This window comes from Paroedura picta, chromosome 8, assembly GCF_049243985.1.
Source record: "Paroedura picta isolate Pp20150507F chromosome 8, Ppicta_v3.0, whole genome shotgun sequence".
Taxonomy (NCBI): domain Eukaryota; kingdom Metazoa; phylum Chordata; class Lepidosauria; order Squamata; family Gekkonidae; genus Paroedura; species Paroedura picta.
Genome location: NC_135376.1, coordinates 97,438,727 through 97,451,795, shown reverse-complemented (window position 1 = coordinate 97,451,795; position 13,069 = coordinate 97,438,727). Strand labels below are relative to the sequence as shown.

At 48.9% G+C, this 13,069-nt stretch overlaps 1 protein-coding gene and 1 long non-coding RNA gene across 2 annotated transcripts; one reads left to right on the top strand and one right to left on the bottom strand.

Annotated features, from left to right (window-relative positions):
• Window positions 1–882: 882 nt before the first annotated feature.
• LOC143842713 (uncharacterized) lies at window positions 883–1,516 on the top strand. The gene is made up of 3 exons (XR_013233316.1): window positions 883–1,036; window positions 1,156–1,275; window positions 1,409–1,516. It is a non-coding gene; the product is annotated as an uncharacterized LOC143842713 (long non-coding RNA).
• Window positions 1,517–1,520: 4 nt separating this feature from the next.
• Window positions 1,521–3,105, bottom strand: LOC143842734 (uncharacterized). Its single transcript, XM_077347897.1, has 5 exons — window positions 2,997–3,105; window positions 2,737–2,820; window positions 2,156–2,441; window positions 2,095–2,099; window positions 1,521–1,534 (listed from the first exon to the last, which is right to left on the bottom strand). Exons 1-5 carry the CDS (start codon window positions 3,070–3,072, stop codon window positions 1,521–1,523), a joined length of 465 nt encoding a protein of 154 aa, XP_077204012.1. The 5' UTR covers window positions 3,073–3,105.
• Window positions 3,106–13,069: the final 9,964 nt, after the last annotated feature.

Genomic DNA, 13,069 nt, shown 5'->3' with positions numbered 1-13,069 from the left:
ATTGTTTTTCCCACTCTGTTGTTGAATAAAGTTTTGTGTTCTTTGTTTAACCTTGTCTTGTGCGGTTTGTGTACTTTGCCAGCAAAAAAACGGGGATTCTCTGGTCCAAAAGCACTTTGACAGCCCTAAATGCTAACTCCCCACTGAAATTGACACACACAATACGGAAGCGCTGAACGGGGAAAGTTCGGGGAGGTGGGTAGCCAGGAAGTATTGGCGACCCCTGTCAAACCGGAGGATCAATCCACTTATGTTCCAAGGAATAATTTTATTGGTGGGCAGCTTTGATACATTTAAAATAGGGGTGGTCGATCGGAGCAACGCACGTTCGTTCCCTAACCGTCATTCCGAAGATGCCGAAGCCACGGAAGGGCTCCTTCTGGCAGCGCGCCGAGGCTGAGGCACTTCTGGAGCTGGTGCTCCAATCGAAAAGTGTTGGCCGCCTTATGGCCAGCACCCACTGCCACACCAAGGGTGCTTACCTGGTGTTGGCATCAAAGCTGAGGGAGAGGGGCTATGTCCGGACCTGGGAGCAGGTCCGGACAAAATTTAAGCGAGTGAAGCTGGACTTCCTCAACAGTCTGGAACAGTGGGGGGGGGGGATCCCGCAGCCAAGCGGGAGGACGGTCTTCCACGACCAGATGGTGAAAATATGGGAGAAGGCTGGGAAGCCCCCCCTGGAAATGAGGAGGCATATGGGTGAGTGCTGCCCTCGTTGTGTTTTGCCCTTAAACATGCATGGCATGACTAGCTGCCTCTTTCCCCTACTGTCCCCAATGAAATTCGAGAAAGTATTTAGATGCTGTCAACCCCCTCTGACTTAGCCCGCCAGTACTGTGTAGAACCACTTTGGTTATGCGCTTTGACTCTAACTGTGGTGTCTCTACCAGCTGTGATTCATCTCTGGTTTGTGTGCTTTTAATTATGATTTCTCTTTTTCTTTGCCCAGCCACACAATCACCATCCAAGATGGCAAAAGCACCTGAGCGTGAGGAGGGGGAGGAAGAGGGACCTTCCACCTCAGGACAGGCTGCAGGTGAGAGTTTTATGTCTGTGCGGGAGACCCATGTGTGTGTACCCCCATGGAGCAATATGGGAGCCTGCTGTGATGCTTCCATTTGAAGTGTTATTAAATTCTTTGTTTGATTTCTATAGCAGAAACTATGGAGGCAAGGCTGCGTGCCATGGAGGCCAGGGTGACTGCCTTAGAGGCTGAAGTGGCAGACCTGAAAGGGGAGTTAGAGCAGCAAAGGCAGCAGAGGGAGGCGGAAGAACGTAGGTTATGTTCCCCACTGCCCAACTCTTCTCACACTGTGGCTAAGGCCACCAAAAAGTGTATGCATGTAAACTAAAAAAATTGGAAAATATGTCTGGCACTAATGTGTACTTTTTCTCCCTCCCCACACAGTTAAGAAGAAGGAGGACGAAGACCTCTTCCGCCGCAAAGTTAGGGGGACCATGGGACGGTTGTGCAGGAGAGTGAGGGAGATGGAAGGGGCTGGGGAGGGGAGCGGTGGGACCTAAGTTTTGTTTTCTTTTTGTGTTTTGGGGTGGGGGGTGTTGGGGGGGTTCCAAGTTACTTTGCCCATTTTTCTATCCCTATTAAATATTTGAATTTGTTAAAACACAGTTGGCTTTCTTGGAGGGTGGGGGTGGTGGTGGGGGGGTCCAAGTTACATTCCCTTGTTTTTTTCCCCTGTTGAACTGTTTCTGAAAATAAAATGTTATTTTAAAATTCCTGAAAAAGACTCCAGTGTGACTCCTTGCACACCTTTCACCCCAAACTCCTAAAACACCTTTAACCTTTAAAACACCCTCCAACCTCCAACCCACACAACGGTGCCAGAATAGGCACAATCACTAGAGAGGGTACACAGAGACAGAGTCAAAAACATAAACTTTATTGAACAGGCAACAGCAAACACAGATTACCAGACAAACTGGCCCAAACTAGGAGGGGGAGAACTTGTCCGCGGGTTTAACGACTCTCTTCCCCAGAACAGTCCTCCTTCTCGTTTAGGTCGCGGCATTCTGAGAGGGGGTGGGTGGGGTGGGTGCTGGAGGTGGTGGGGGGGGTGTGGGTGGGGGGGGGACGTGCACTGTAATCTGAGGAGGGGTGGCCGCCTCCATAACCGCGACCGCCCTCTCCATCAGCCTCCTTATCATTCGAACCTCTTCCACGCTTTCGCGTAGTGAGTTGTTCGAGTCTCTAAGGATGGCACGGAATTTTTTGCCCTCCTGGGCCACGAGGGAGAGCATCGCCTGGTCTGCAGCAGCGGCACGCCTGGACTCCTCCTGGCAGTGCTCCAGGATCCTTTCTCCCACACTAGTCAGGACGGAGACGCGCCGCAGCCTGCCGCGTTCCCTGGCCAGCCTCTCCTCAGCCGGGAGAGCACCCCTGGGTGGTGAGCCAGCTGGCTCGTCGTCTTCTGAAAGGACCTCTGTTGGCAAAAAAAGAGAAACAGAACTGTTAGTAACAACGAGACAGTCAAAACCCACCCTGGTGCACATGGTGGCCTTTCTTGGTTACATATTGTTAAACCAAGACTCAGAACAATGCCAGGGGAGCACATGGTTATTGTTTGTTTGCCCATGGTGGCCTTTCTTGGTTACATGTTAAACCAAGACTCAGAACAATGCCAGGGGAGCACAAAAATGAAAAGGAAGCACACAGTTATTGCACACAGACATTGCCCTGCAGCCATGGCTCGAAAGGAACAGTTCATGCACGCTCACCATCTTGTATCTGTATCCGCCTGCGCAGGGCAGGAGGTCCAGCCACCCCACGCTCCTCCTCCTCCTGTGTCCCGGGTATGAAATCTGAAAAAAGGGAAAAAAGAACATGATTTAGGACCAAAGTGTGGCAAAGCAAGCTTCAAACCCTAAAGCAGCAACGTTGAGGGACTATCTTCTGTCTCTTGGCAGTGCTGCTGCCCTGCACAAACAGAAAAGCACAAAGCAGTTAAACCCCCCCCCTTATTGCAACTGATACTTACCAACATTTGTGGACGCCCCAGAATCACTGTCCTCTGCTACTGCTGCAGGGGACTCGAGGACCACCGTCCCAGGCATCTGTGTCTCTGTGGACAAGAGCAGAAAATAGTGAAAAAGGAGCAAGCATACAACCTGAACCACACAGCAAGCTCCCAAAGTAGTGGCTAGAGCACTGCAGAAGGCCTATGGCTGAGGCATGCAGCAAAACTGTTTGGGTTGTTGTTTAAACACAACCGTTTTAAAAAGCCACCCAAAGCAATCCACAAACATCCAAGCATAGCATGCGTTGCAACGAACACAAGGCATACAATAGTGAAAAAGGAGCAAGCACACAACCTGAACCACACATCAAGGTCCCAAAGTAGTGGCTAGAGCGCTGCAGAAGGCCTATGGCTGAGGCATGCTGCAAAACTGTTTGGGTTGTTGGTTAAACACAACCGTTTTAAAAAGCCACCCAAAGCAATCCACAAACATCCTATCATATTATGCGTTGCAACGAACACACGAGAAAACGATTCCCAAACGTCAGAACACACATTTGCTCAATATAAAAAAAATAAAATATAAAATAAAAAGAAAATTACTTACCGGAGGCAAGGGGCGTTTGCTCAGGAACCTCCTCCGGCTCCCCAGGAGCGATGGCCATCAGGTCCACCGTGACCAATTCCGCTGGTCGTTGCTGGACGGGGGGTGGAGGCCGAAAGCTGGACGAGGTGCCCTCGCCGGGATCCTCCTCAGCGGGTGGTTCCTCGACCGGGGCAGCCGGCTTCCGAACCACCTTAAGGCTCCTCCCGACGCGCTTCGGCCTGCCGGCTCCTTCCCCGTCTCCGTACAGCTGGCGCTGCTCCTCGAAGTAGGGGCAGGTCACCTTTTTGTTGCCGGAACCCTTGTTATGGTTCACGGCTCTCATGTACTCCGCCCGCATCGTTTTGGTCTTCGACCGGCATTCAAGGCCGGTCCTGTTGTGGCCCAGGGCACGCATCTTTATGGCCACTTGCTCGAAGACCTCCCTATTCCTGTGAGAGGACTGGAAGGCGTCCTGGATTTTCTCTTCCGAGAAAATCGCGATCAGGTCCCTGATCTCCGCGTCCCTCCAAGTTGGGCCACGGCCGGTTGCAGGGACGGACGAGGCTTGAGAAGAGGATTCCATGGTGCTTTCGCTAGTAGCTGAGCAAAATGGTGGTGCGAGGTGCAGGGTGCAACGGATCATATACCTTCCCGCACACAAAGACAAAGGGACTAGCCGGCTCCTGATTGGTAGAGGGCAGTAGGGGACACGCGCATTGGCCACATTAGGTCACATGTCACGTTCAAAACTCCTCGCGCGGGAACAGGATCTGCTCCTAATGGCCAGATTAGCGCCTTTTGTTTGACTTCTCGCATGCGCTGATTCGTCCACACGCGGGAAGAGCAGTTTGAACATGCAGCGGGAGCCATTTTAGTGAGATGTCCGCCATTACAAAAACGCATGCCGGTGTAAAACCGAGAGCAATTGCAGTGGTACGCGACAGTTCCCCAATAATATTCACCAACCAAAGCATAAATCAATGACATGTAACTGGCGAACGTTCGTTGTCACGCTCAGCGGACAGTTTTTTTAAATGAACGGCGGACGGCGACTCCGCTTGCCGGAGGTCTAGCCGCCGATGGAAGGGGTTGTCCGCACCCAAGCACAACCACGCACCCGGAACCACACAAAGACCCACTACACATAAACCGCCCCTCATGCTAGAATCATATCTATTGAACCCCTCTAAGCTAAACTGGAGACTGCGAGCGGTGAACGTTCGTTGGCACGCTCAGCGGAAGGTTTTTTTAAATGAACGGCGGACGGCGACTCCGCTTGCCGGAGGTCTAGCCGCCGATGGAAGGGGTTGTCCGCACCCAAGCACAACCACGCACCCGGAACCACACAAAGACCCACTACACATAAACCGCCCCTCATGAAATCACCTCGAATCATATCTATTGAACCCCAGTAATCTAAACAGGAGACTGCGAGCGGCGAACGTTCGTTGGCACGCTCAGAGGAAAGTTTTTAAAAATGATCCCCGTACGTTGACTCCGCTAGTACTGGCCTAAGGTAGACGAGGTTTTAAGCTTTGGGCAAATGTTTGGAATGTGACGGTGTGTGCCACTGTGCTTTTGGAAAACTATTGTGGTGTCCGGGCAGAATTTCAGAAAGTGATCGTGCTTGAAAGCCAGTCGCTGTCTCGTTGCCTCGTAGATCCCCGCTCGCTCGGAGAAAAAAGATGGCGGACAGTTCGCCGGAAGTTAGGAGGAAAGGCTCGGGAGGAGGGACTTTGAAGAAACCGCAACAATGGTAACGCACAAGTCTGTGGCGCTACTGTTGCAGATTGGTTGCAGGAGTGTATCGCTATCCGGAGGGTGAATCCACTTTTCTGGATTCCCCTAGAAGCGCTACAACGAAGCGCTTTTTGCGGGTCGGTTGCAGGACTGTTGCAGATTGTGTACGACGTCGTGGGTTATGGCAAATTTGTAGCGTTTCCAATTGGCAACCATCCTGCTACTTTGAAGCCGTGCGAAATGGCCCAATGAGCTATCTTTATTTGAAAGAAAATAAAAAAGAAATGGACAAACATATATCACACACAGTAGCAGTCATAGGATTGGAATTCAAATAAGGAAAATGGTTGCGGTAGGTATATTTACCAGTCCTAAAGAACAGAGAGGCAACATGACCAGCCAATAGTATGAAGGGTGATCTGAAAGGATCCTGATCAGATGCAAATTTCGGCTTAGTAAAGCCAGAGTTTTTATATCTTTTTGAGAGGAGTTATCATGATGGGGACGTGATCGGGGCAAACTGAGCACATCATGGAATTTTCCATAAGTGGGAAGTTGGGAAATGGCCTGGCTTGATCTGGAGATGGGTGCTGATGAACTCAAAGAAACAAAACCACCATATCTCAATAGGTCTAGCTGTGGGGAGGGGGAACAATTTCCCCTGGCAGATTGGATTCAGTTGAGTCAGAGGTGAGAGAGAAAGGAACTTGCTAGAAGTCTCTAGGCAAACTTGACTCTGCCAGCCACTTGATGGGGGGGGGGGTGGGGGGGGAGGAAGGCACGTGTGTCTCAGGCTGCAGCTATCATATTGAATATGTGGCTTGGAACAAGCTAGGAGAGACGATGGAGTCGGGCCCAGTTGGGTCTTGGCAGACTTTAAAAGTGTCTAGCTTTGACATAAACCTGGATGGTTGAGGGTTGCCACTGGTTGTTGGGGACAGTATTGCAGTCTATTGAGCCGAGTCCAGCCATACATAACATAGGGGTTTCAAGGCATGAACAGTTCAGAGGTTTTCATGTTGTTGTTAGGTGCGAAGTCGTGTCCGACCCATCGCGACCCCATGGACAATGATCCTCCAGGCCTTCGTGTCCTCTACCATTCCCCGGAGTCCATTCAAGTTTGCACCTACTGCCTCAGTGACTCCATCCAGCTACCTCATTCCCTGTCGTCCCCTTCTTCTTTTGCCCTCGATCGCTCCCAGCATTAGGCTCTTCTCCAGGGAGTCCTTCCTTCTCATGAGGTGGCCAAAGTATTTGAGTTTCATCTTCAGGATCTGGCCTTCTAAGGAGCAGTCAGGGCTGATCTACTCTAGGACTGACCGGTTTGTTCACCTTGCAGTCCAAGGGACTCGCAAGAGTCTTCTCCAGCACCAGAGTTCAAAAGCCTCAATTCTTTGACACTCGGCCTTCCTTGTGGTCCAACCTTCGCAGCCGTACATTGCAACTGGGAATACCATAGCCTAGACTAAACGCACTTTTGTTGGCAGGGTGATGTCTCTGCTTTTTAGGGTGCTGTCTAGATTTCCCATAGCTTTCCTACCCAAGAGCAAGCATCTTTTAATTTCTTTGCTGCAATCCCCATCTGCAGTGATCTTGGAGCCCAGAAAAATAAAATCTGTCACTATCTCCATTTCTTCCCCCATCTATTTGCCAGGAATTGAGAGGGCCGGATGCCATGATCTTTGTTTCAAGCCAACTTTTGCATTCTCCTCCTTCACCCGCATCAACAGGCTCTTTAGTTCCTCTTCACTTTCTGCCATTAGAGTGGTATCATCTGCATATCTGAGGTTGTTGATATTTCTCCCTGCAATCTTGATCCCAATTTGTGACTCCTCTATTCCCGCCTTTCTCATGATGTGCTCCGCATACAAGTTAAATAGGCAAGGCGACAGTATACAGCCTTGCCGAACTCCTTTCTCAATTTTGAACCAATCAGTGATTCCATGCCCGGTTCTCACTGTTGCTTCTTGACCTGCATATAAGTTTCTCAAGAGACAAATAAGATGCTCTGATATTCCCATCTCTTTAAGAACTTGCCATAATTTGTTGTGCTCCACACAATCAAAGGATTTAGCATAGTCAATGAAGCAGAAGTAGATGTTCTTCTGGAACTCCCTAGCTTTCATGGCCAACCCTAATTAGCTTGGACTTGCCAGGACTATCCAGGGTGTATTCTGCAAATGTTGGATAATGCATTTTCAGTGTCCTATTGCAGCTGGATTTTCCTGTTGGAATCAAATGTGCAGTATCCAGTGTGTACAGAATGAGCCCAGGAACGCACAATTTAGAAATATAAAACTACAAAGACAAAATAGACAAGGGCAAATAAAGGAGCTTGGAGAAGGTGGTAGAAAAACCCAATGTGGTAGGAACGTAGTTTATTTTTCATTTGTTTATTTACTGTCATTGACCAGAATTGGGAAACCATAGAATCACAGAATTGGAACTTGGAAAAGGCCATCCAGGCCATCTAGAAGAAGAGTTGGTTCTTATATGTCGCTTTTCTCTACCTGAAGCAGCTTACAGTTGCCTTCCCATTCCTCTCCCCACAACAGACACCCTGTGGGGTGGGTGAGGCTGAGAGAGCCCTGATATCACTGCTTGGTCAGAACAGTTTTATCAGTGCTGTGGCGAGCCCAAGGTCACCCAGCTGGCTGCATGTGGGGAGTGCAGAATTGAACCCAGTATGCCAGATTAGAAGTCCGCACTCCTAACCACTACACCAAAGAGTGGGATCTAGTCCAAACCCGTGCTCAATGCAGGATCAATCTCAAGTATCCAGGATAAATATTTGTCCAGCCGCTGCCGGTGAAATAAATAAATAGATGAAAACATAGTAACATTATTAAAACATTTAAAGAAGCAAGTCACTTAACATTAACAAGGATTTCTGCAGTGTACTGACAATATAACAGAACACCACTGTATAAAAAAACAATTATCTTTATCTGCAAGTAAGATGTTAACTAACAAATCATTAGTCTATCTAGAGCACCTCAATAGCAAAGGTCAAATTATACTGCTTCCAAGGCCTCTGTAAAAATCACAATGCAACAGAATATGAGCAATCGATTCAGTTGCACCCGAACTGCAAGGGCACAGTCGATCCTTCACTGGAACCTTCCACTAAGCAGTGCTGATGGAAATGCATTGAAACGAGCTCTCAAAAAAGCTTAATGAGATTGATATGTGTTCAGGGTGGAGCAGGGGAGAATTCTTCCCAAGACAATATGGGCTTGCAAGGAGGGCCATCTCATTTTGCAGCTCAATAAACAAAAGTCATTGATAGACCAATTGTTATGCTCAACTATATCCCATTCCTGCAAGGTAGGTCAAATCTTGCAGAGATCACCCATATTGTGCATATGTACGTATGTCCATAAGTGTAAAGTTGCCAACTAAGAGTCTTTTAAGGAAAGTGAGGATCAGACGTGGTTTGCCATTGCCTTCCGCTGCAGAGCCTTTCTTGGTGGTTTCCCTGCTTCTGAGATCTTACAAAGGAAAGGTGTCCCATGCTACCTCCCTTCCCCCAGATTATGGCAGAGATTGAGGAAAGCAGGCTGGGTCGCACGCAGATCAGTCTGTGTGCAGCCATCACAGCCCCTAGTCAGCACAAGTTTTCCTTGTTTTCTCAAGAACCTTGCATGAGATCATTAAAAAGGGTTTTGATCAGCTTCTTATAGCCACTTGATAGTTGAAATTATTAGAATTAGAGAGTGATCTTCCTCCTTCGCAGCGCAGCGTGTCCTGCTGTGTTGCGTAGTTGCTAAAAATCCTGCAATTATCCGTCCCTCTCGTCATCGCAGAGCGACCCCCTGGGGACTGCCTAGCTGGAGACAGAGGAAAAGCAGTCGGGGACAAAGTGCTTTTGGCAAATAGCTTAAGGAAGATGCCTGTTTTTCACAGGAGCTTCTTGGGGCCATTTCACATGAGGGAATTTCAGCAAAATCATTACCAGATGCTGTCGCTTTAAAATCATGGTTTCAGATGACGCCGTCAGCCTCCCGTCCCAGTTTCACTCCATCTGCCTATTTGTTGCGGAAGCAGGGAAATCGGTTAAGCTGCATTCCTCAGGGCATCCCTTCCTGTTTTTAAACCTGGAATTAATGGCACAGTGTTCTAGGAATGCCTTTGTTTTTGTGGTAAAAACCATAGTGATTTGAGGGATTGTTAGAGAATCATGATGTCAAGGTACAACTAGAAAGAACACAATGGAAAAATGGGCAAATGAGAACAAGATGCAATTTAATAAAGATAAGTGTAAAGTTCTGCATCTGGGTCAGAAAAATGAAAAGCATGCCTACTGGATGGGGGATACGCTTCTAGGTAACACTGTGTGTGAACAAGACCTTGGGGTACTTGTGGATTGTAAACTAAACATGAGCAGGCAGTGTGATGCAGCAGTAAAAAAGGCAAATGCCATTTTGGGCTGTATCAACAGAGGCATCACATCAAAATCACAAGATGTCATAGTCCCATTGTATACGGCACTGGTCAGACCACACCTGGAGTACTGTGTGCAGTTCTGGAGGCCTCACTTCAAGAAGGACGTAGATAAAATTGAAAGGGTACAGAGGAGAGTGACGAGGATGATCTGGGGCCAAGGGACCAAGCCCTATGAAGATAGGTTGAGGGACTTGGGAATGTTCAGCCTGGGGGAAAGGAGGCTGAGAGGGGACATGATAGCCCTCTTTAAGTATTTGAAAGGTTGTCACTTGGAGGAGGGTAGGATGCTGTTTCTGTTGGCTGCAGAGGAGAGGACACGCAGTAATGGGTTTAAATCAGTGGTCCCCAACCTTTTTATCACCGGGGACCACTCAACGCCGGGGACCACTCAACGCCTTTTACTGAGGCCCGGTGGGGGGGGGGGGATAGTTTACTCCTCTACTCTCAACCACTGCCCTAACGCTCTCTGATCGCTATGGTAATGTTTAAACATCCCTTCAAAATAAGATACAGACACGCCACAACAATGAACATAAGGAACATTTTATTTTCATGGAAATTTTAACTCATGACAATGACAAATCAATGGGAACCCTGAGCTTGTTTCTCTGCAACAAGATAGTCCCATCTGGGAGTGATGGGAGATAATGACACCCAAAGTGTGTCGTAAAGGGCCGGGGGGTGAAGTAAAGGGCCGGGGGGGGGGGAAGGCGTCCTTTGTGGCCCACCTCCAATTAGTCGAAGGACCACATGTGGTCCGCAGCCCACAGGTTGGGGATCGCTAGTTTAAAGTACAACAATATAGGCTAGATATCAGGAAGAAAATTTTCACAGTCAGAGTAGTTCAGCAGTGGAATAGGCTGCCTAAGGAGGTGGTGAGCTCCCCCTCACTGGCAGTCTTCAAGCAAAGGTTGGATACACACTTTTCTTGGATGCTTTAGGACAGTGGTCCCCAACCATGGCACCGGGCCGCGGCTCCCTCTCCCCGCCCCCCCGCAGTAAAAAACTTCCTGGGCCGCAAGCTTGCAGCCCGGGAAGCTTCTTACTGCAGGAGGGCGGGGAGAGGAAATCAGGGCCGCGCCGCGCACTGCGCATGCATGGCCGAAATCGCGCATGTGCGGCACTTTTGCGCATGTGCTCATGCGTGAAAGTGCCACACATGCGCGGTTCGGCTGCGCATGGTGTATGCGTGCATGCGCCATGCGTGCATGCGTGGGCCGGCCGCGCAAGCGCGATGTGCGGGTGGGGCAGTTGCCCTGCCGGTCCCCAGCTTCAGAAATGTTGGGGATCACTGCTTTAGGATGCTTAGGGCTGATCCTGTGTTGAGCAGGGGGTTGCACTAGATGGCCTGTATGGCCCCTTCCAACTCTATGATTCTGTGATTCTGTGATTCTAACACTACCCGCAACTCCAAGAGCCAGGTTGGGGTAGGGGTTAAGAGAGGCAGTTCCTAATCTGGCAAGCCAGGTTTGATTCTCCACTCTTCCAGCTGGGTGACCTTGGGCTAATCAGTCCTGTTAGAGCTGTTCTCAGAGCAGCCTCACTCAGAGCTCTCTCAGACCAACCTACCTCAAAGGGCATCTGTTTGGGGGAGAGGAAGGGAAGGTGTTTGTAAGTTGCTTTGAGATGTCTTTGAGCAGGGAAAAGCGGGGTATAAAAACCAACCCTTCTTTTTCTTGCTCCCTCTGGACCAGTGCTGTCACCTGGCAATCTTCTATATAGTTCTCATATTTGGGGCAATATCACTTCCAGTTGTACCTTGGCATCATGATATTCATTCTCCATTTTTAGAGTAGCATCAATCAGATCCAACAAGGAGGGATCCCACAAGTCCAGGAGCACCAAGGAGACCAACAGGACTTTGGGGAGGGGGATGAAGCTTTTGAATTCCAAGCTTATACCCCCCCCCCCTCGATCTTGCTTTGGCCTAAGGGGTTTCTGGACTCACATCTGGTTTGCATCCATAGCCACTACAACTAAAGTGCCTTTTGGATTAAAAGTGCCCCCCACACACACATTAAATAGAATAATGTCTACAACACTGTAGCAATTCTTGGCTTTTAAAATGATCAAGTGGGGGATCTCACTGGCAAGAAATTCTTCATTGTAGCATTGAAAGGCCGGGATGCTTTGCTATCCTCCCATTATATCATAGTTGAGGGCTCTGACATCTGTAAGAAGGTGGCATGTTAAATGACTCTCATGTGTGTTGGCCGCTCAAGGTCAGCCAGAACTATTCAACAGGTGAAGCTGGCCGTTTCTTCTTGTTTTCTTTTCCCACTTATTTCTCTTCCTTCTCCCAATAGCTTGTTCTAAACAACAGAACATTTTTAGAGGGCCATTAGAATCTGATGCATGCCTGGATTATAAAATAGTTCTGTCCTGGGGGGGGGGGGGGCAGGCAGGGAGCACAAGGCTTTTGCTTCTTTTCCGTGACGTCCGTAGGGCATAGTTGCCTCTTAATAATAACCTCCTGTCATCTTAAATTACTTAATGATGTTTGTGATATTGTCTTCAAGCTCTGCCTTGTGGTCATCGTGAAGAATCATCGCCCATGTTTTCTGCTACTCTGACTAAACTCCCAAATCCGCTCCATTCTAAGGCCAGGGTAATGTTTCTGACCTATTTTTTCAGAGGGTGGGATGATCCCTGAGTATTTTGTCAGGGCCTGATTGGACCCAGAAAATCCCTGTTCAAACTTTTTGGCAAACTGCATGAACTGCATTTAAAAACTGAGAAAGATCTAGGGATGCCCAGGCAGCGTTATCAAGGAAATTGCTTAGCACATGCTACTCAAGGGAGGCTTCCAAAGAGAGAGGCCAACGCTGGGCCAAGTGGTATCTAGTTTGGGCTTGAGTTCAGAACAAGCCATTCTACTGGAACAGATTTGTTATCTGTTTGTTTGTTTGTTTGTTCATTCTTATCATCTTTGAGCCCATCGATTCCTTTGACTACTATGGCAACTATGATGCCAGTTTTTCCCTCCCTGGCTGCTTCCTAAAAACTAGGCACATGGATGCACATGGATGTCAGGGATCGTGCAGAAAGTGGGGGGTTATGCCCACAGCAAGATAGCCATGCCTCTCAATCTTGGCTATGTCAGGAGATTGCGGAGTGCAAGTAGTGTGGAGGGAGGTCAAGCTAAAGCAGGGATTCCCAAGCAGGGGTCCATGGCGCTGGCTCCTCTGGGCGGGAATGGCCACTTCGGCTGCCAAATTGCACAACCCTCCTCCAGAGTGGGATTGCGGCCTTTCCCCTCCTGCCTTAATGGACAGCCACACAGAGCATGAGTGTGAGGATCTTCAGTTACTCAGAAAAGCAC

Coding starts and splice junctions, on each gene's coding strand:
- LOC143842734 (XM_077347897.1), bottom strand. CDS start 3,072: ATGCCTGGGACGGTGGTCCTCGAGTCCCCTGCAGCAGTAGCAGAGGAC. Junction 2,821..2,996: donor TGGGGCGTCCACAAATGTTG/GTAAGTATCAGT, acceptor CCCTTTTTTCAG/ATTTCATACCCGGGACACAG. Junction 2,442..2,736: donor GCGGATACAGATACAAGATG/GTGAGCGTGCAT, acceptor TTTTGCCAACAG/AGGTCCTTTCAGAAGACGAC.